The sequence below is a fragment of the Danio rerio genome, chromosome 6 (genome assembly GCF_052040795.2).
Source record: "Danio rerio strain M-AB ecotype USA chromosome 6, GRCz13ab, whole genome shotgun sequence".
Lineage (NCBI taxonomy): Eukaryota > Metazoa > Chordata > Actinopteri > Cypriniformes > Danionidae > Danio > Danio rerio.
Window position 1 is genome coordinate 10,919,588 of NC_141026.1, and position 23,007 is coordinate 10,942,594.

The following is a 23,007-nucleotide window of genomic DNA, read 5'->3' on the forward strand; positions in this document are numbered from 1 at the left end:
GCAGAAAAAAAAATCATGCAATCATGTGTGACAGGCGTTTACCTATGTGATGAGTTCGTATGCAAAGTAGGGCAACTGAGTTTACAATTTTGATTGACTGTGTTCCTTGTGAAAACGAGATTTTCTGCATGAAAATTGTGCCAAATGTGGAGAATTGTGTGTAGTGTTTTGAACAAAGTGTGTTTTAAGTCTGGAATTTGAGTGTAAAGCAGCTTGCAGTTTGGCAGAATTGTTTCAGGGGGTTGGTGCATCATGTTACATGTTGTAGTCATTGTGTCTGAAGTACAAGTAATTGTGTGTAAACAATTGGGAAAAACTGTAAAAGTCGCCTATAATGAAAGTCATCTTTTGTAAGCTGTTTGGACAGAACTGTGTGCAGGTATAGTGTGTCCACTGTCATATTGAGTTAATATAAACACAATAAGTCTTTAAAAAAAAAAAAAAAATCATGTTGAAATAGACCCCAAATCCCAGTGATTTTGAGGCCCTCCGCCCACTGAATTGATCGACAGGCGCCATGTTTCTATAATACCATGTATACTCTCGTCCACAGAACATTCTTGTTTTTGCAAATAAACTGGGATTAAAATGTTACAACTTTTTTAAATGTTTATTAATTTTAAAAAGTTTTTTACATGGAGCATGTTTGTAATAAAGAGAGTAAAATCCCAATATAAACAGACTCTGGAGGCTACAATAAATGATCTGAATTGTATTTTGAGCTGAAACGTTAAGACGCATTCTGGAGAAACTGTAGAAAGTCTTAACCTACATCTTGTAAAAGGGGTAAAATAGGTGACCTTTTAATAAATAGTTAATCTTTAGTCTAATCTGTTTTATCAACACCTTTTCTATATTCATTTGACCAAAAAATTAAATTTTTAGAATATGAAAACTTTCATTTCTCTTCCCCCTTTTGAGTTTACACAAAAACCTTGAGTACTTCTTCTGCAGAAAAAAACAGCAACAAGCAAAATGAGTGGTCAATTTTTTTATTAGTAGCAATATGTTTAACATTAAAACCTTTTGGGTTATGTGCAAAGTATAAATCATCCCACCTCATGTTGAACTGGTATTTTTTAGTAAATTTCAACAACCTTTACAGAATTCGTCCATCAGTTTACACCCAATGCCTCGGCAGTCCCTAAATGACATAAAAGTTACACATTTGATTAGTCTGTATTTTGACGTATGCTTTACTTCTTCTGGATATTGTGCTAAGATTAAAAAAAAAAAAAAAAAAAAAAGAAGCCAAACAGAAGTTTTGCGTCCTCTAGATCGCTTATTTCTCTACTATAGGACGTGATGTAGCAGTGTATTAACTTACAGCAGAGCGAAATCTGGCTTTTGAAACAACAAGCTAGGCTTAAAGTGTGACTAGTACAAAAATCCATTATATGTTTATTCTTACATTGGCCGTATATCACAAATCTCTCATCAAATATATTTCCCCAGTATATAATCTGGTATCTGTGACGGTTCACAGTTTTTAAACGCACACTAAACATTTAGTGCATCTTTTATAGATTTCATTGCTCTTTTTTTCGTCCTTTCCTTTAATATGCTATTTACGCTCGATATACCACACACCCTGTTGGAGACTTTAAACTCCCCGCGAAACAGAAACCCAGACACACACACACACACGAAAAAAAAAAAAAACATTTACTAAGAGAGAGAAACTGGTCCAAATGTTTGCCTACACAGATATCTCTACACAGAATATTGCTCTTGGCGTTCAGTCACATTCTCTCTCTCTCTCTCTGTCGTTTTGATTGTTGCTATACAGAGAAACTCAGAGCTCACGCACACACATACACTCTCACACACACACACAAACGGGGGAAACAGGAAGAGGTTTAATAGAAGGACAGGAAGGGTCAGAGTGGAATTTGTCAGTGGTTAAGCCGGCGCTGTCCACTGCTCTACTGCTCACAGATCAGAGTCTCCACCACAAACTTGTTCTCAAAGTGGAGGATCTTGTGGCAGTTCAGAGCCTCTCTCTTCTGGATGCCTGCAAAAAAACAAGAGTAATATTGTAAGGTGAATGTATGTAAAAACAAACAAACGAAAAACAAACAAAATGATTATTTAAAAAAAATTAAGATTTTTTTTTGTATAAAAATATAATAGTTTTGTATTATAAATAGTAATTATACTAACATACTGATATGAAGCTCCAGAAAATATACACAATTTTAAATAAAAAAAAACTAACTAACTGCAATGGTACGTTCACACCAGACGCGGATAAAGCGTTAAGCGTCATCCTACGGCGCTATTCGCGTGAATGAGGCGGCGCGAATGATGTGAATCGAGCTTGTGGACTCTTGACATGCTTAACGTAATCACGAGAGTTGAAAAATCAGACATTATATTTGTCACTAGAAAATTCATAAACAGGCAAAAATCACATGGAAAAATTACAAAAGGGTCAAAAGTTGACAAAAATGATTCGCATGGTTTCTGCTACATTCATTCGTTCATGGCGGGGCGCCACGACAAAATTCATCCCGCCACGGCTACATTTTAGCTTCTCATTCAAAACATTTAATTTTTTTAATAGCGGGTAATAATCGCACCAAAACGTATTAAAAGATGATTGAATTATAACAGCGCAAACTTCTCTGTAACCGTAGTAGTGCTGTGCATTATTTGTTTACCCCGTTAAGGTTACTTGCTGACAGATTGATTGACTGACAGGTTCACTTTACTTCAGGACACATTAATATCGCCCTGTAGGCCTATTAGAGACATTCATAAATATTCCTATGAAATCTAATAAATGTTGGAGACATACTCGTTACATAAACGCACTAAATCGGCAGCGTTTATTTGAGAGCGCACAAGAAGATCTGCACGCTCTTGGAAGAGGCTTATATTTGAGGGGGCGTGTTTTGTGCACGAGCAGAGGAAATCGGCGCGCAAGCAAAGAGATCCGCGTGCTGTAGGGTAGGCTATTACATAAATGCGATCTCGCCTTCTAATACTGCGCTCACAACATTTGTCATTAAAATAACGCCACAGGTAGTTGGTAGATCAGAGTAAAAAAAAGGCCTGCCGCCACAGCTGGAAAAAATCCTAGAGGAAACACTGATTCATATATTGTTCAAAACTCACTTGTAAGTTCAAAACAACAACAAAAAGTTATAAAAACAACCCAACAAAATTCATAGAAAATCTAAAGCTCACTAGGACAATTAATAAATTTATATAAAAGTATATCATATATTTGCCAAAACTAAATTAATTTTTTTTTTTAAATGCATAAAAAGATGTTCCATTATACCCAAAACAACCCCCAAAAAATCATAAAAAGTCCAAAACTTACTAGTAAAAAAATGCAAACCAGCAAACTAATGTTTTACTTTCAGTTTTCAAGTTAAGACAAGCACAACGCCAGTCTTGCCACAATTCTGGTCAAACAAGTTTGTGCGTTTACCCAAAACGGTCTCTCTGCGCTCCAGTTTGTAAGTGTCTCTCCCTCTGCACAGGCCATGGATGAAGTAACCCAGCTCATCCACATGCTCCACTTTCCCAGTCACCATCATCTGCTCACGAACCAGGTAGGACTGCGGCAGGTATGTTCCAGCCTGCAGACACAGTTACACTCTCATGCTTGATCATCGTACTACTGCTGAAAAGCCTAGACAACATTTGGCCACTGTTTAAATGTCTAGTTAGACAGCTCCAGAAGTTCAAGAAGAGCAAATGATGTTCCAATATAAGATACCTTGATGTTGACCAGAAGCTCCAGAAAGTCTTTGGGAGGCATCACGACGGAGGTGTTGAGAGGGATGACGTAGCATTTGTTCAGGCGCAGATCCAGATAGGCTGTCAGTCTCTAAAGCAGACAGGAAAAACAGGGATTTTACCGTTTTTGTATAGGTCATTTATTTTGTGGAATCAGATGAAGCAATTATGTTAATGTGTGCGTAAATAAGCTTCTGCTGATATCAAATTTTCTTGCTGTGATTAACTGCTGAAGCGTTTTTTTAGCTTTATCTTTTTTATAAATAAAATAAATAAATAAAAATAAATAAAACAAAAAAAAAATGCTTTATTGTATATACATCTTCAAAGTAAATACATGTTTTTGTTTCAAGAGTTTGCACTTAGCTGATGAATGAATATAAAGCTTGTTTGGCATGCTGTCATGGGAGACAACCCTGATAAGATCCTCAAGCCCTGGGCTCTCTCCCGTTAGCAGGGCGAGAGGGGAGTTTAAGCTCAGATGACAGATAAAGAGATGGCTATAGGGAAAATACAGCTAACTAAGAGCTTGACTATGGTGCCAATTTAGTATCGCATGTTCTTAGACTGTGTGGGAGGAAACTGGGGAACCCCACGCAAGCACAGGGAGAACGAGTAAACTCCGTGCAGAAATGTCGACTGGTCAGTGGGGACTTTAACCGGTGACATTCTTGCTGTGAGGTGACAGTGCTAATCACTGGGCTGCCGTGTCACCCAATCTAGAAAAGAAGGTGGGAGGGGGGATTCTTCAAAACGAAGATACTGTGGTAAGAAACTCTGGTTATTTATAGTGAACTAGGAATCGTCTGATTGGTTGAATCATGTGTTAGCTAATGCGGACCAGCCATGGTCAATCATAAGTATGTGATCCTCTCGAAAATAGTTTAAAAATAAATTTCACTTAATCAAATTAAACTGCAAAAGGAAGACACAGTACAAAGACTAAATCAATGATAAAAACGTCATTAGTAAATGTGTGTTAAAATCAATATTGAGAAATAGCCATATTATAGTTCTATATTAGAGTTAATAAAAAACTACTGAACTGTATTATTTTTTAAACTTAATTTAATAAAATGAATATGGATTTTTTTTATTTTATTGGACGTTAACTACAAAATTAACACCACTTCAGAATAATAAGCACTTTTATCACAATTAACATAAAAAATTAACACAATTATCATCACCAATTGACTTAGATGTTAGATGAATGACTGATGTTAACAAATGCCGTCATGCTGTACAGGGTTAATGAACAAAAGGGCTATAAATTTTCACAGGATTTTCAATATCATAGGCCAGATTAACAAATGAAAATGTTCATATTGGAAAATAAATTGGCTATTAAGTTTTCAATATTTTGGCACTGTTAGGAACCCCTCTGCAAATATAATAATCTGAATATTTTTAAAAGGTGCCCTAAAAGTAAAAAAAATAAATAAAAATAAAAATTATATATATATATATATATATTTGAGTGTACTAATTTATAAACGGTGATCTTAAAATGTTTTTTGTTAGATTAGGTCCAGTTTTGGCTTCGGTACTGACTAATCTAAATATATTATTGTAAAGCATCCTATAGAAAAATATGAATTTAAAAGAGATCTGCGAGGGGTATCCTCACGCACTCTATATGGCTTTATTAGGGTGACAAACTTTGACTCTCACCCTGTTGAAATCATGGACGATGTCAGCAGGGTCGCTGTCGCTGAATTTGGGCACAGGGATATTAATGAGCTCGACTCCCTCGTCCTCCAGAACTCTGACTTTCTCCTCGATCCTCTTGTATGCGGCTGGCAGATCCATGTCTGTGTCCTCCTGGCTGTCCTGCATCTTGTAATTTTCCTCACGGTAGTTCACCCCGCAGAAATACATCCTCTCCTCCTGAACACCAGCAGTATGAATGGACACATTCTCTCAGCAAGATTAACTACATGCACATCCTTCTCTAAGTGTATGGAAACGGAATTTAAGACAACAACGCTTTTTAAAATTTGCACTCATTTTGTAACCAAATATATATTATTTTAAATCCACTGGCATGTATCAGTAATAGTATAAATGGCATCACTGATGCTTAGCCAATTATGGTAAAATCTCCTTCCAATGTGCATATTTTTGTGGGAAGCAAATGGTTTTTGTTACAATGTAGATGAGAAACGTTTTAAAATTGTTGTTTTAATATAATTTGCCCGAATATGCAGTAGGGTTTAAAATTAATTAGTGTCTATGGCAAAAATGCCACCAAAATGAATAATAGGGCAAAAATGAAACGTCTGTAATTAAACTAATTATGGTGTAATGATTAAAGTGCAAAGAGGATTATTTCTGTTGAGTTTAACAAAAATAAATCCTTGCACAAAACATGTTATGTGTATTCTGTTAATCCACATCATTCATATTAAATATTACATCAATAGTCAATATTCAGCAATACAATAGTCAGCATAATGACTTTGTCACAATAAAAACAATATTAATTATATAAACATTTTTAAAGTGGTGCACATGATTACAAAAAACAGAATTGGCATTTTATTTGGTCAAAAACTCGGGGCAGTTAACATGGGAGAAATATTTATATTTTAATATATAACAGATTTAGTAGCAATAAAAAGCTGGCTGAAAACCTGCCTAGTCGGGCTGCATGATACTGAATTTACATGCAATGTTGTTGTTGTGGAGTATTGCGATAACAATATTTCTTACAATATAACATTTCCCCAGAAAAATGCTATTTTTATTAGTTATGTTATTAAATTATTTATTTAACGACATTAAAACTAACAGGTGAAATATACACTGCCGGTCAAAAGTTTGGGATCAGTAGGATTTTTAAATGTTTTACAATAAGCTTATCCTGCTTAACAAGGCTGCATTTATTTAATCACAAACACAGTACAAATTGTAAATTGTTACTGCAATATAAAATAACCGTTCAAAGGTGGTTAAATGATTAATTTAATAATTTATTCCAGTTAATTTAATAATGAAATTTCAGCATCTTTGCTCCAGTCTTCAGTCACATGATCCTTCAGAAATCACTCTAATATTAATAATTATTAAATTTACTCTTATTATTATTATCAATATTAATGTAATAGTAATAAAAACAATATTGACTGAAGTAATACTTTCATCTGAAACTACATACAATAAGGAGTTCTAAAAAATGTTAATAAATATTTAACTATTTAACATTTGTTTTTTCATTTAATAAATGCCACCTTAATGTCCAGAAGAATAAAAAAATAAATAAAAAAAAACTGACCCCAATCTTTTAACCGATGCATTTTTCAGATCTAATTAATAATAAAAAAAACTGTCAAGGTGAAAATATTTAGTCTTTAAGACACTATGGATGAGTGAAAACCTCCACAGATATTCTGACTCTGTCATTTTTTTTCCATTTCTTGTCTCCAGCATTAGTATTTATTTTTTCAGCTCAGGCTTCACCATTGGCCAGTTGCTGAATAGCAACTACTGGACAGGTGGGCATAAAGATAATGAAGCCCATCTGATTGGTCAAATTTAGATGCAAATTTTCAAAAATGCATAAAATAAATGTAATTGATCACACATCTCCATGATATGTACATGGTTTACTATCATGATAATGCTAATTTTGAAATATATTGTGCATTCCTACTGCCAACTTATCTTTTAATGCAAATAACTAAAATACAGTAATAAAGTACAGTAACTATTCAACAAAGCTGAGGATTGTTTTTTTTTTACTTTAATTTTTAAAAACAAAACTAATCATACTGACAAACTGCTGAATCTGTTAGGACTTTTTTTTCTCCTTACATTTTTTGTTGATTTTTATTTTAAAGAACTAAACAGATTTTTCTCACCTCAATGAAGTAATACCTGTACAGGTAAGCTCCTCCCACAACCACACCAGACAGAATCAAGGCCAAACCCAAACACATGCACCAGCACCAAGCCCTGGACTGCTGTCTGACACGCAGCACGTCCTCCACATCCTGCACACACAGAAGGAAAGCTCAATTATAGGCTCCGGATTCAAAAAAAAAAAAAAAAAAAAAAAAAAACATTTCTTGAATTACATTTCATCCTTAAGTCTGTCTAAACCAGTGTGTCCAAACTCAGTCCTGGAGGGCCGGTGTCCTGCAGATTTTAGCTCCAACTTGCCTCAGCACACTTGCAAGGATGTTTCTAGAAAGCCTAGTAAGAGCATGATTAGCTAGCCCAGGTGTATCTGATTGGGACCAGGTCACTGGCCCTCCAGGACCGGGTTTGGGTATCTCTGGTCTAAACATATAAAGTACATAAGGACTGTCTTCACAAACACTTAATGATGACCAATGTGTTCAAGAACTTCCACTGGGAACCGTGTTTGTTTCCAGATGTTCACAGATTCCCGCAGAAATCCCCTAAGATCCCACTCACTAATGCACCAGCGTCTGCTTATTTCATCAAGAGCGTTTTCTCCGATTTTATTTGCGAGTGTGTTTAGCCTGGGTGTGCCGCTGTTCAAAACAATCGCATTGTGCTCGACAGATACTGGAAAATTTCCATGCTCCCTCCAGAGACCAACAGGAACAAACATACTGGCATGATGCAAATGAACAAAACATCAGCTGACACGCTGGCTGATGTATAAAGACGAAAGTGAAAACAAATCAGACCTAATATCCCGATAGTTTGGCACAAGTCTACTTGGTCCTAATTTGTTCTTTTCCACATGAAACATATCGAGAGCAAAACAATTTAAAGTAGCTTTCCTGTATTTACAACATACCGCAGACTCCAGGGAAATTATGGCCATCAGAAGTGGGCACTTTTCAGCAGAAACGTCTGTAATATGCATACAGGTTTGTTTACAGGTGTGTTTAAGGGATGCTGTCTCTGAGCTTCATTTCCCATGACAATGCAGCAATTTAAAGGAGTTTAGTCATCATTATCTCTCCTCTGGCTTGGAAAACAGCAGCCTTGTGATCCTGCACTGATATGCATTTCAATTCTGAGATTGTGTCTCTAAAATGATTAGAGCTGAAAATACTAATCAATAATGAAAACACTCAACCAGCCTACTTAATTATCGATTAGTCTGGTCTGTGCACTGTGCACACTGAACTTTAAGTACTGCTCTATGATTTCCATGATACAGAAAATGCAGACAGACCCATGAAATAACAGAATAAAGTACATTTTAATTAGCTGCATAATGCACAAATTTGTATGAATTGTTTAAAAGTAAAGTGAAAATCTCTTGCCATATGTAAACACCAAAACCCACAGAATAGACAATAACTTGTTAAATATACTGTATGCAAAAATACAAACTATATCATTATTAGAATATTTAATTATGAATCAGTAAAAATTACACCATTTCTCATCTGTTATTTTAACAGGAAAAATGTAGAACATTTATTTAAAAATACGCAATTACAATTTTCAATAACATTAATATTATGATTATTTCTTCAGTTAAACCTGATCACTATTCAGTTTTAAATAATTTAAATACTTTTTTCCTTATAATAATTGTATCTAGTTTCTTTTATCATTATGTAAAGCACTTTAAATTACCATTGTGTATGATTATGTGCTATAAACATGCTCGTCTTGCCTAATAAAAATAATATTTGTATATAGTATTTGTTGTTAAAATTGAAATATTAAATTAACTCATTCATATATATATATATATATATATATATATATATATATATATATATATATGTGTGTGTGCTTAACAACTCGCTCAACAATGCTCAAAAAGCGGAGTAACATTTACTTTTGTTAATCAGCTCTAAATGCACATGTTGTTCTGTACATGTACTTGAGTTCTGTTTGATGCATTCAGAAAGTGTTATCTTTGAGTAGGTAAAATTAAAGATATTCTCTTTAGTTCATATTAGTTCATATATACAAGGACAACATTGTATTTCAAACGCATATAAAATGTATTAAAAAATGGCCGATGCAGTGGCGCAGTAGGTAGTGCTGTCGCCTCACAGCAAGAAGATCGCTGGTTCGAACCTCGGCTAAGTTGGCGTTTCTGTGTGGAGTTAGCATGTTCTCCCTCCATTCGCGTTTCCCAGAGACGGGTTGCGGCATCCGATGCGTAAAAACGTGCTGGATAAGTTGGCGGCTCATTCCACTGTGGCGACCCCAGATTAATAAAGGGACTAAGCCGACAAGAAAATGAATGAATGAATTGTAAAATTATACATTTTAAAACAATTGTTGTGCTGTGAAGTAAAATTTTTAATTGATTATAGAAAGCATTTTAAATGCATCGTGATGCACTGAAATATCGAATTAAACCGAATCGCTGGCATGATAATCGCAACCGAACTGTGATACTAGTATATATATGAGCAATTCCAGCGTTATGGATGTGACATTTGCAGTAAAAATTCAACACATAAATTGACAGAGAAAGTATATGTTAACATTATATTGAAAAATTTGATTATATTTTCTAGAGCAACTAGCCACAGAGTTATGGGAGCAGAAAAATATCAATCTGTAAATGTGTTTTGTACTTTAAATGAGGAAAATAAGCATGTGTTATGGATGTGACAAAAAAGTCTGAGTTTACAGTATACAACACACTTTGTAGAAATTATGTGAATTAAACTGCACAACCCAAAAGAAATAATGCTAATCAAAAGGATTAGAGTCGGCTCTCTACAAAACAAAAATAATTGGTTTTATTTAATTTAATATTTTCACATTTCTGAGGAAAAAGTGTCGTTATGGATGTGACATCTCTCTGTTATGGATGTGACGCATGTGAAATTACCATTTGTGTGACTTTGGTAAATCAAATAGAATAGTTTGAAAACATTGACAGATGCATTTTTGAGTATTTTTAAAGTACTGTAAAATACTTGCTTACACAAAAAACCCAGAAATGGTTTCCGTATTTTGGTAAAAACTTAATTTTTTTTCATGGCAAGGTTGACATTTGCACGGAATTGCTCATATATATATATATATATATATATATATATATATATATATATATATATATATATATATATATATATATATATATGTGTGTGTGTGTGTGTGTGTGTGTGTGTGTGTGTGTGTGTGTGTGTGTGTGTGTGTGTGTGTGTCGGCTTTCTTTTTTCTACCATAAGTCCTTCTATAGACCATTTTAATGGATGCATTTTCTGTTCTACATTTTTAATTTCTATATCTTCTGATAATCTAAAAATAGCCACATATTGATATATAATATTATGACAGCTGTTTTAACATCAAGAATAACTGAATTGCCTCTTATTGCAGTTCTGAAATAGTTTGATTGCAAGCAAGAAATGTTCATGGGCAAATGACATCACATTGAAATGGTATATAGGTCTCTGTCCTGTTATAAAAACCTGTTATGCTAATTACAGTATTTACGACACTTGCCAAAGTTATGCTTAATTACCAAAAACTATTATAAGAACTATCCAAATCCTATTATAAATATCTTTATTACTTAGTAGTACTTATGTAATTACATTGTAACAACAAACCTTTTTTCCCTGAACAATTTTGATCTATCATTCCATGACAAGAATTCCTGTGCAAGTAGTAGTCGATGTAAACGCTGCTCATGTAGTTTGACTTCAGTCCTAATCTAGCGCACCAATGCAACTTTTAATAATTACGCACAACCATGAAATCCATCCACAATCATCCTAATGCAAGATCCGGCTAAATCCATAATTCTGCATCATTTTAGATTTCATTTCTTGCTATCTATTCAAGGATATGTTGAGACTTTGCACAAACACACTTCCTGTTGTGCTGCTTTTAAAACACCAAACCAAACAACTTCAGAAATGCACTTTTCACTTAACACACACCTGTATGAAATACCCAAGGCATCATCATCGCACACACAGACACACACCGCAGATTACAGCTTAGTCCTAACAGAGAGCGTCTTTGTTTAAATAATCAGAGCCTTCAGGAGGTTTTTTTTCTCCATGAAAAAAAGATGGCTGTTTTTGGTGGCTCCATCCACAAGTTTGCAGAGGCTTTGATCACCTGTGCGACAGAGGATTTCAGACCACACAGAATGATCTTTACAGCTTATCTCATGATGAACTGATACCTTTCAACCCACTTAGATCAGCATTAGAGGCTCCGATTGCCGGAAATGTCTAAAAGGTAAGAAGCATGAAATCCAAATTTTCTTCTCCTTTCCCTAAAGCCCAACTGAAACGCTCCTTTTGCCCGAAATGGTGGCGATGATACCAGGCTGCAGCATTGATCTGATCACAGTGGCGGCGTTTCTGCAGACACAACAGTGTCTTATGAATGATTCACGGCCTCCTTTTCTTCTTCATCATCAACCCAATTCGCACACTAGGCGCTGACTCATCCTCAGTGGCAGATGATGATCGTATTGGAGGCACAGAAGCAGGCAGACGGTGCATGTATTTGAGTGGGAGCAGGTCTCACACTTACGAAAGTCTCCCACGATAAGCTGGCTAAAAATGTCTTTCCTTTTCCTGGTTTTACTATGTTCATGGCTGAAACCTATTCAGGAACTGCAAAATATAAAATGACACATCTACACTTCTTTAAATGCAAATCTAGTTTAAAGGCATGCATTTAATATTGATTTGCATTTAAATGAAGAGTGCATGAATGCATGTATATATACATTTTTATGCATGCATTCACTGTTTATATTGCTCAGAACATTTCATTAAAAAGCAATCAAATATCTAAAAAGGAAACCTTAGAAACCTGCAAAGCATGAAGGGTTTGTGTGTGTTTCCTGGTGTTTGTGTTGAACTGTCGGCCATTTTCCTGTAAGCTCAAAGCTGTCTGACACTCACTCACACACACACATATACACACCGAAACAAGGAGGAGATGGCTTCCCTAGTCTGCACACACAAAAACAAAACTGTCTGGTCCAAAAAACTCACATAAATCCCATTTAAACATCGTGTATGTGCTTCAGTCGGATGAATTATCAATAAAAAACGACTGTATTGCAGTCAAGCGACCAAATGTTTGTTTTGGTTACTTTCACTATTTATATTTGTATAATCCTTCGTTTTTTACTTAAACGTATTCACTTAATGCTAACATATATTGATCGATACATTCTGAACAAACACTATCACGACAAGTAAATCCGTTATAACGAATTAAAAGGCAAAAAATAGCATTGTTGTTAACGCTGTTTTAATCACGTTAGCCGGTTAGCGTTGAAGCTAACAAAACTCACCAGATCATGAGGGATCAAAGCTTCATCCTTTTCCTCCTTTTTTAAATCCTTTTGTCCGAGAGCGGAATTGAAAGTGAGTTTCACCATGTTGGGTAGCTGGATTTTTTTTGTCTTTACTTTTTTCACCGAACTAACGAGAGCTTGGCGAAGCCGACGACCTCTCTATACACAGTGCTGCCTCACAAGTTGCTGTGGCGCATTTAGCCAAATTCAGACTGTATATACCTCAGTCAGCCGACAGAGGGCGCTGTTTTCACTAACCGCTGACTCTGATGTTTGCTTTTACTTTATTTATACACTTAGCCGTATTCAAAACACATATTATACTTTTATAACTTGAACTACACAATTTAATAATACACGGTTGTTTTGCTGTCCGACTCAACAGCAAAACTATCAAGTAACGTTAATGTTTACCTCAGTACAGGTAAGGTTTATTTGGAAATTGGTAATGTTATGAAATCTTGCAGTAGGATTACAACGAAAACAGGTGTTGTCTGATGGGAACCCTTAGAGTAATATATGACTGAGGAAACTTTGATGAAATATCTGTAACACTTCACAATAATAGTAAGTTTATTATTAATAAAGGCCCTGCTAAAACAGCTTAAACCAGCCCAAGTTTCAGAGGGGTTTTGGCCATTTCCAGGCTGGAAATGGCTGAAAACAGCCTGAATATGGCCAAAACCACTCTAAAACCAGGCTGGTCAACCAGCTAAAACCAGTCAACATTTCACCAGGTGGCTCATGTTAATTTGATAGTTCACCCAAACATTAAAATTCTGTCATCGTTTGTGTATCCTTTGCCAGTTTCAGATTTATTTGAGGTTTTGTATTGTGTTGAATACAAGAAATAAATGTCGGTGACTGGTAGCCATCAGCTTTCAAACTATTTATTTTCCTATCATGCTGGTAACATTCATCCTCTTTTATGTTCAACCGAAAAAAAGATACTCAAAGATCTAAAACCACTTGATGGTGAGTAAATGGTATGTTCTTATTTTGGGTATAACTATCTCTTAGATTATTTGATATTCTATTATACAATGTTCAGTAATATTTGTTCAAATTAAATAAAGAAATGTTCACAATATAACATGAAATGTGAAAATGTGTGTGTAAAAATGAACAAACAATGGTTCATTAATGTGTTTACAAACATGAACAAAGTATGAACAGTTTTTTACACCATTTATAGTTCATTTGTTAATGCGTTATTTAAATATAATATCCTTGTTAGCATTGGTCAATACACCACGAGTTAACATGAACTCAAAATGAACAACCTTTTCTTCATTAAAAGGCCTACTGTATGAAGAAAATCAACTTTTGTAAGCTGTTTGGACAGAACTGTGTGTAGGTTTAGTGTGTCCACTGTCGTATTGGAGTGATATAAACACAAGTCTTTTTTTTTTTTCCTGATGTTAAAATAGGACCCAAATCCCAATGATTCTGAGGCCCACCACAACGTGACATAGAAGAGCAGTTTTCCCCGCCCACCGATTTGATTGACAGGTGCTATGTTTCTATAACAACATGTATATACATCACCACAAAACATTTAGCAAATAAACTGGGACAAAAATATTAATTTCCAACTCTCTCTCTCTTTTTATGATCATTATGGACAAGTGTTACCTAAATATTTTAGTGTAACATGATGACATGTTATACAGACGTTACCACCATGTACAAAATGACTCATAAGCTTTAATACCATAATAGTCAAAGATGTAAATTACAACATTTGTTCAATAAAATCATAAAATAGAAGAGACTAATGAGAAACAGGAATTAAATTCAACAGTCAATCTGAAGTATGTCTGGGTATGTTCAGGCTGTGTGTCACTTTATAGGTCAAAGCTCTTATAAATGAGCAAGAAAAGGCCTAAGGTGATTTGAGTTCACCTGACATTCAATCAGGTAAACGCATGGAGTCATAAGGTGGATTTCTTAACAACACAAGATCCCTTTAACTCTTTCTGAATGGTTGGAAGCCCTGTTGTCTCAGGTTGGCCAATGGCAAGAATAGCTGCTCTTCAGAGGGTAAATCATCCCACTGCCTCCATGTCCAACCTGAGAAAGAAACAACAAATTAATACAACAATGAAATATTGCAGCAATATTCAGACGTGTTTGCCTGGGCTTAAGGAAGTTTAAAATATCAAATAATAAAAAATAAAAAAAATGAGTCACCAATTTTTCAGTATTAGCTATGCTGATGTACACGACATGGTTTTATGCAATACGTTTAGAAAGTTAATGTGACTATCAGTCAGACCCAGGCATTAGTGTTAATTATGGCCAAAAATGGCCATCCATATAGATAGTAATAGTCGCCCTGAACAACATGTAAAATGAACAATAATTGTTGCATTTTAAGCTTTTTTCAGTGAATTGAATATAATTGTTCTCTCCAAACTGGACTACTGCAACTCTCTGCTAGCGGGGCTTCCAGCTAAACCTATCAAGCCTCTTCAGCAGCTCCAGAACGCAGCAGCACGAGTGGTCTTTAATGAACCTAAAAGAGCACATGTCACTCCGCTACTCATCCGTTTGCACTGGCTGCCAGTTGCTGCTCGCATCAAATTCAAAGCTCTGATGTTTGCTTACAAAGCGATTTCTGGCTGCGCCCCTTCTTATCTGCTCTCACTTCTGCAGATCTATGTGCCCTGCAGAAACTTACGTTCTGTGAATGAACTTCGGCTCCTGGTTCCATCCCAAAGAGGGAAGAAATCACTTTCCCCAAACGCTTGCGTTCAATCTGCCCAGTTGGTGGAATGAACTCCCTAACTGCATCAGAACGGCAGAGTCACTCGCTGTTTTCAAGAAACGACTAAAAACTCAACTATTTAGTCTCTAGTTCACTTCCTAATCTGCAATTGCCTTTAATATATACCACTAACTATACTGTTAAAAAAAATTACTAATACTTTCCTTCTTAGACTTTACAGACCTGAAACTTGCCTATAGCACTTATTCATTGTTGCTCTTAGTTGTGTAAATTGCTTCCTTGTCCTCATTTGTAAGTCGCTTTGGATAAAAGCGTCTGCTAAATGACTAAATGTAAATTGTAAAATGTAAATTTCAACTGTTTATTTCAATTTTTAATAAGCAGATTGTACTTGTAAAATAAATAATCATACAGTAAATAATGTAAAAATAATCATGTAAAAAAATAAGATAAATAAGTAAATAATCATGAAGGTCAAGACTTCAGAGTTTAAACAGGCAAAAATCCTTATTAACTAATCATTATAAAGATTTAGTTCAAGCGAAAGTGTTTACTTCAGCTCATGTTGTTACAAATCTACAAATACGTTGGTAAGTCTTAGATACACAATTTAAGAGTTTTAATAAAACCTATTCTAGATACTGTCTAGATACAGTAAATGATACTTGAAAGACTGAAAAAGCTATTTAATATAAAATAAACAAATGTTTTTGAACTGATCAGTTTGATGGAAGAATTGTAAAAAGATTTAACTTAGGCTGTTCATAATCAATGTTGGTGTAACACGTTAAGGGATAGTTCACCAAAAAATGAAATTAAAAAGTACATTAAGGTACATTTACTCATCCAAACCTGTTTGAGCTTGTTTATTTTGTTAAATTTTGAACAAGACATACTGAAGAATGCTTTATAGCACCACCCCTTTCTTGTTTCACACCAATCTTGTTTTGTGGTCAACAGAAAAGAAGAAATTCATAAAAGTGTAAAACAACTTGAGGGTCGATAAATGGGTTGGACATTTTCATTTTTGAGTGAACTATCCCTTTAAGTAACGCAAGGTAATCAGATTACTTTTAGTAACTAGTTTAGTAATGTGTTACTTTTTAGTATACAGGTTTACTTTTTGTACGCTGTGTAAACAGGATGTTAACTTTAGTTCTAGACTAAATGTAAACATGCAATTACTCATCTCACTTGAACAAAAAACCTTTAAAAAAAACCTGTTAAATTCAAACTCACAATCTTACACAAACCTACGACTGCTGAATGAGTTAAAAACTAGAGATATCATTCATGTATTTATTCCTATTTCACGAATTTTAGATAAACCAAAAAATTTGTTTATACTCATGTCTTATTCAGTTCAAGCTAGAGGTCTGCAGAGGACCCGACCAGATTTCTGCGGCGCGGGTATAAATTTCCGAATAAAGTGCGGGAGCGGTCGGTAACTGGTTTAATTTTGGACGGGAGCAGGTGGTCTAACAATATCGCTCCCAACTCCAAAGCCAGCAAGCACGAGTATGTATGTGTGTGAATGAGACAGCGTGATGCTGCGTTTAGCTTGTTTGTTGCTGTGTGTGTGTGTGTGTGTGTGTGTGTGTGCGCGCGTGAATGAGAGGGGTTTGTGTGCTTTGTGCTGTCTCTGTATGTGTGTGTGTTTGTGTTTATACAGACAGCTTGTTATAGGCTGTCTGGACTCTGTATAGCTTGGTGGTTTTAAGTTTTTCCCCCCCCCCGCTCGTTAGCGGGAACGGCGGGTAGAAAACGGGCGGGGCGCACAGCGGGACAACAAATGCTGAATATAAGCGGGAGCGGTTGGGTTCAGGAGCGGGATTTTAAATTTTGTCCCGTGCAGATCTCTAGTTCAAGCCCCCAGCCTAGATGAAAAATGCCATGTAACAGTTTTAGGGAGTAACACATGATTGTAATAATTTCCTTTTACAAAACAGTTTTCTCCAAAACTGATCTTCTGCTTAATTTTCCTGGATTTACAGCAATATCTTTGGGATTTTTAAATCTTTGCTTAAAGACATAATTCACAAATTAAGAATGTACTCACTATATACTCTCCCTTAAGTGGTTATAAAGCTGTATGTGTTTCTATCTTCTGAACACAAACGAAAATAGATTTTGAAGAAAGCTGGACCTGTGACCATTTTCCACAGTAAGACAAACAAATACTATGCAAGTCAATGGTTACAGGTTTCCAACATTTTTCTAAATATCTTCTTTTGTGTTTAACACAAGAAGGAAACACAAAGGTTTAAAAGAAGTAAAGGGTGAGTAAACGATGACAATTTTCATTTTTGGGTAATACACATTTATTGCATAGATTTATGTTTCAGGTCTTATAGGATCAGAATGACATGAAGGTCAGAAACTGATGATAGAATTTTTATTTTTGAGTGAACTATTGCTTTAAGTAGGACGAAAATCCATATTTAATAATATTCATTCATTAATTTATTCATTTTCCTTTGGCTTAGTACCTTATTTATCAAGGGTTGCCACAGTGGAATAAACCACCATCTATTACGGCATATGTTTTACGCAGTGGATGCCCTTCCAGCCGCAACCCAGTACTGGGAAAACATTTCATAATATGTGAATGTTAACTATTAGTCTGTTTACCTAATGATGAGACTTACATGAAATTTAAGTCATCAATAACTTAAACTGATGCATCAATATACAACACATTTGTACTTAAAATACATCAGTATCTGCTCAACACTGCGAAAACCCATCATAATGGTGACTGCCAAGTTGGCGTGAGACATGGGATAGTCTCACATGACAGATTTGTATCACTATCATGAATGATTTGTGGGTGGGCTATCTGGACACAGACTACGCAGTCAAAGAAATGGTTTACCTTCATTTTTCTCTGGCTCCAGATTAACTGCTTCAGCTGAGTAAGACCGGTCCAGTTCTCCTAGCATGAAGATCGTGATGTAGTGGTAGTTTTCCTCCAATTTGATAGAGTTGACGACATGTGCAAAGCGGATGTTCTTTAGATGGATACCGGCTTCCTCCAACGCCTCTCTCTGAGCACACTCCTCCCAGCTCTCTCTGATGATGTCGAATATTTCAAGAGACTAACTTTACTTATGTTAAGGTGTAGTATGTTAAATAGACACTACTTGTCTATTTTGCTTCTTTACATATTTATTGTGTATTTATGTATTTAAATGTACATTGTCTTAAAAGTATGTCATTGTATTTTGCACTGTATTATGTACACACACTGGCCACTTTATTAGGTACACCTGTCCAACTGTTCATTCATACAAATGTCTAATCAGCCAATCACATGGCAGCAACTCAATGCATTTAGGCATGTAGACATGGTCAATACGATTTGCTGCAATACAAACCGAGCATCAGAATGGGGAATAAAGGTAATTTAAGTGATTTTGAACATGGCATGGCTGTTGGTGCCAGACGGGATGGTCTGAGTATTTCAGAAATGGCTGATCTACTGGGATTTTCACGCACAACCATCTCTAGGGTTTACAGAGAATAGTCAGAAAAAAAGAAAATATCCAGTGAGCGGCGGTTCTGTGGGCGCAAATGCCTTGTTGATGCCAGAGGTCAGAGGAGAATGGCCAGACTGGTTCGAGCTGATAGGAAGGCAACAGTAACTCAAATAATCACTCGTTACAACCGAGGTATGCAGAAACCAAAGTATGCAGAAGAGCAGAGTTATTTAATAACTTCAATTATTAAAACTATTATGTTTAGAAATGTGTTGAACAGCACTTGGGATTTATTTGTTTAAATTACAATTTCACAGGAGGGTTGATCATTTTCACTTCAAATGTTTGTGTACGTACTATATATGCTCTAGCGCATGTGTAAACTTAAAGTTAGCAGGCATGCCTAAACATTATATAAAGGCCACAGTGATTTGCTTTACAGTATAAACTCACCCAAATTCAATGTGACCTCCTGGTAGCTGGTAGGTGCCTTTCCCAACTCTGGTTTTTCTTTTTCCTAACAGTACACATCCAGGATTGGAGGAGTCTGTCACAAGAACCGCGAGCCCCACTCCAGGACGCTTGAGGATGGGTTTTCCATTTTTAACTGCCTCAGACATTGTATGTAAACTGTGAAGAAACAAATGAAGTTATAAAGTTGTGCAAACTGTCTGTCTATATTGTCTAATTCAGGAGTGACCCACCCTGTTCCTGGGGATCTACCTTTCTGCAGTTTTCAGGTGCAACCCATATTAAGCTCCTGAAATTATCAAGTGCTGTTCAGGTCCTAATTAATTGGTTCAATTGTGTTTGATCAGGGTTGGAACTGAACATTACAGAACGGTAGAGCTGCGTCCCAAATCGCATACTTATGCACTATTCTGCGCCATTTTGTAGTATAAATAATTTAACAAGTGCGTTCACATTGAAAACTCTAAAAATAAAAAGTTTACTTTCATTACCCGGCAGATGCACTTATTTAACCGGTAAAATGAAGTGTGAATGTTGGATCTTCCCGCGCTAAACCACCGCAGCTTTGCTCATGTAGCGGAAGAGGCGGAGTTATCAGCTGCGGACTGCAAGAGAGGGGCGTAACATGAAGGTGTCTTAGGGGCGTAACTTAAAGGCAGCGGGTGGAGTTGCATGAGTTGCTAAATGCATGGAAATCATAACATATCAAATGACTTTGATAAATGTTGGATACATTTGGAGAAAAGACATCGCGTTGGTTCAGTGGGATGACAATAATAACATCAAGTTACGCCTCTAACTTGCTACAAGTTACGCCCTTTCATCTTTCTGCAGATAGATACAGTTGGCACACTTGTTGGAGAACTTTGTTTTTTTCAGATTGTGAAAGCAAAATTCTCCTACGAGAGTGGGATGATAAATGTGGTTATACTCTTGGCAGGTGTTATTTGGTAAATTGGTCTTTTTTATTGTACACTGAAAAAAAATGTCTGCAAAATTGTTGCAAACAATTTATTTGTGTTGAATTTAAACAAACAAATTAAATTTAGTAATGTTTAACTTAATTTGTTTGTTTAAATCCAGACCAAACAAATTGTTTTTAACCACTTAAATTAAAATATTTTACTAAATTCAAGGAATCATCTTTGAATAATTTTTTTCTGTGTATTTGCTGAACATTTCCAATCAAATGCATAACAAATCTTACAATAGGATATTAGCATTTTAGTATAAAATATGTAAGCTAAATAACAAAAAGAAAGAAAGAAGAAGAGAAAAACTTTTAAAAAAAAAAGAATAAGAGAGTGTATACAAAATGATTACCATAGCGAAGATGAGTTTTTGGAGTGTATTTACAGTTCTGGTTGCTTTACGACTTAAAAGTCCTTTAAGAGTTTTAAAATAAATGTTTAAATCAGCCTTGAAATGGAAGATGTTAGGCTTCCTCTCCAACCATATTGTCTAATAATATCAAAAGATTTAACATAAACAGGAGATTCCTATCTCTTTTTTTATTTAAGTAAAAAATGACACCTCTTTTCTTTATATTAATTCTATGACTGCTCAGTATATTAAATAGACATTCAACATCAACCCACAAATATTTAACTTACATACAATCAAAAACACAAATGCATAACAGTCTCAACATTCATTCCGCAAAAAAACACAAGATTCAGAAAGGTCAGCTTCATATCTCTTGAGAAACTGGTTGGTTGGATATATTCTATTACACTAATTTTGATTTATTTGTTGTTATAAGTCCAGATCAAGTTTCAATTGATATTCTCAAATTGGTTATTCCAAAAGTATTTATGTCTAAAAGTTGCAGGATAATGAATCAAACTTCCAATAAGAAATGTATTATTACAACACCATCTAATAAATTCTCCTATTTAACTGTGAGTTTATTTGGTTCACTGTAACCCTGCAAAGCCTCACCAGGCCTGCTGGTATTGCATCAATTAAAATACTATAATCTTGTGGAGGTTCTGGAAAACTAAACTTCTCTTAAAAGTGAGTGTATATCCTTCATCGTTTAATAACTGTGAGACTAATAAAATATCGTTTTCCACCCAACTATAGAAAACTGATTAGTTTGGTCATTAATTTCACTAATTTGGCAACCAGCAAACATCATCAGGAAAATGGTTTGAATTTCTGCTTAGTAAAAAAACATTAGTGTTCTGTTTGGAACGACACTACATACATATACTATCCTGTTGAGTGAGTAATTGAAAAAGTACATAGTGCATAGTGTATAGTGTGCCATTTGGGGTGCAGCTTCTATATTCAGGAACAGGGTTGAGCACCCCTGGTCTAATGCGAGATGAGAACGATGTAAATTATTTAGCTGTATGCAAATATGGTTCCAAACTCTTCATTTAAAAAATAAATGCTTTTTGTTTTTGTACTTCTAATACTAATGATGACATGTGTGATGTTTTATGAACCAGATTTTTAAAATGTTTTTTTTTTTTTAACCTGTTGTATTTGGTTATTTCTCTGATGTTCCCAGGGACAAAGTTCCACTCCTGTGCAGCTGTAACTAAAAAGGCACCCTGACCAAAGGCACTTTTCCAGAGTGGGACAATACAATCTCCCCGGGCTGCCCCTCATGTTGCTCTCTGTTTGGTGTTCCAAATAACCTAAATTAGTTTCTATTTAAGCACTTTATGATTTCCAGTAGATAAGTGTGATGATTCAATAACTTATAACAACACGCAAAAAGACACTCACTTGCTGTCATCTACTGGTTGAAAGATATACTAAAAGAAGGGCTGATTAAAAAGACTCACTATTGTGTGTGGACTCACTCTCTTTGTGGTGTTCCAAATACCTTAAATTGGTTTCTATGTAAGAACCTTTTGAATGATTTTGAATAGATTCGTTAGTGTGATGATTCAATAACACAAAACACAGAAAAAGACAATCACTTGCTGCCATCTACTGGCTGAAAGATATACTACAAGAAGAGCCGATTAAAAAGACTCGAAGAATCACTGAAATGATTCAAACCCCCTTTACAGGTAGTGGTGACACTGACCATTAATGGAAACCACACCATAGTCTAAACTTACCTATATCTTACTTGGTAGATGAATCTCCTTGCAGCAAGCATATCTTTCACGATTAAATCGAAGCTTGTTCACTTTGGCATACACGATTGGTAGCAAACCATTTCAAATCTTAAATTAAAAGCGGATATTTGTCATTAACACACGAATTGATTTAAAAAATAAAGCTTTTTGAATCATGAAGAAGGAAATAACCAACCGTGATAGACTATTCTCAAAGCACAGCTGCGCAACTGACGTAACGTTACGTAGAGACGCAGT

General features: G+C 35.3%; 2 protein-coding genes and 1 long non-coding RNA gene across 6 annotated transcripts in view; all 3 read right to left on the minus strand.

Annotated features, from left to right (window-relative positions):
• The window catches only part of LOC147843375 (uncharacterized), a 704,457-nt gene that overhangs the window by 202,581 nt on the left and 478,869 nt on the right, over positions 1–23,007 (minus strand). The gene's annotated exons all lie outside the window — the stretch shown is intronic.
• On the minus strand, positions 977–13,161 carry itm2ba (integral membrane protein 2Ba). Its single transcript, NM_199646.1, is given in 6 exon segments — positions 977–2,014; positions 3,443–3,593; positions 3,734–3,844; positions 5,428–5,643; positions 7,617–7,748; positions 12,986–13,161. Coding segments are annotated over 6 exon segments (786 nt in total). The 5' UTR covers positions 13,073–13,161; the 3' UTR covers positions 977–1,925.
• Positions 10,877–23,002, minus strand: nudt15 (nudix (nucleoside diphosphate linked moiety X)-type motif 15). Of its 4 annotated transcripts, XM_087255382.1 has the most exons (5): positions 22,946–23,002; positions 22,750–22,857; positions 19,652–19,828; positions 18,595–18,791; positions 14,676–15,061 (listed from the first exon to the last, which is right to left on the minus strand). In XM_087255382.1, the coding sequence occupies exons 2-5, from the start codon at positions 22,788–22,790 to the stop codon at positions 14,958–14,960; spliced, it is 519 nt and encodes a 172-aa protein (XP_087111508.1). In that variant the 5' UTR covers positions 22,791–22,857; positions 22,946–23,002; the 3' UTR covers positions 14,676–14,957. The 4 variants fall into 4 exon arrangements, with proteins under 4 accessions (NP_001333095.2, NP_001002107.3, XP_087111508.1 ...); NM_001346166.2 differs by having other exon boundaries at positions 10,877–15,061; positions 22,750–22,956; NM_001002107.3 differs by lacking the exons at positions 22,750–22,857; positions 22,946–23,002 and adding an exon at positions 20,161–20,265 and having other exon boundaries at positions 10,877–15,061.

Coding starts and splice junctions, on each gene's coding strand:
- nudt15 (XM_087255382.1), bottom strand. CDS start 22,790: ATGCTTGCTGCAAGGAGATTCATCTACCAAGTAAGATATAG. Junction 19,829..22,749: donor ATCTACCAAGTAAGATATAG/GTAAGTTTAGAC, acceptor GTTTCTTCACAG/TTTACATACAATGTCTGAGG. Junction 18,792..19,651: donor GGAGGTCACATTGAATTTGG/GTGAGTTTATAC, acceptor CGACATCATCAG/AGAGAGCTGGGAGGAGTGTG.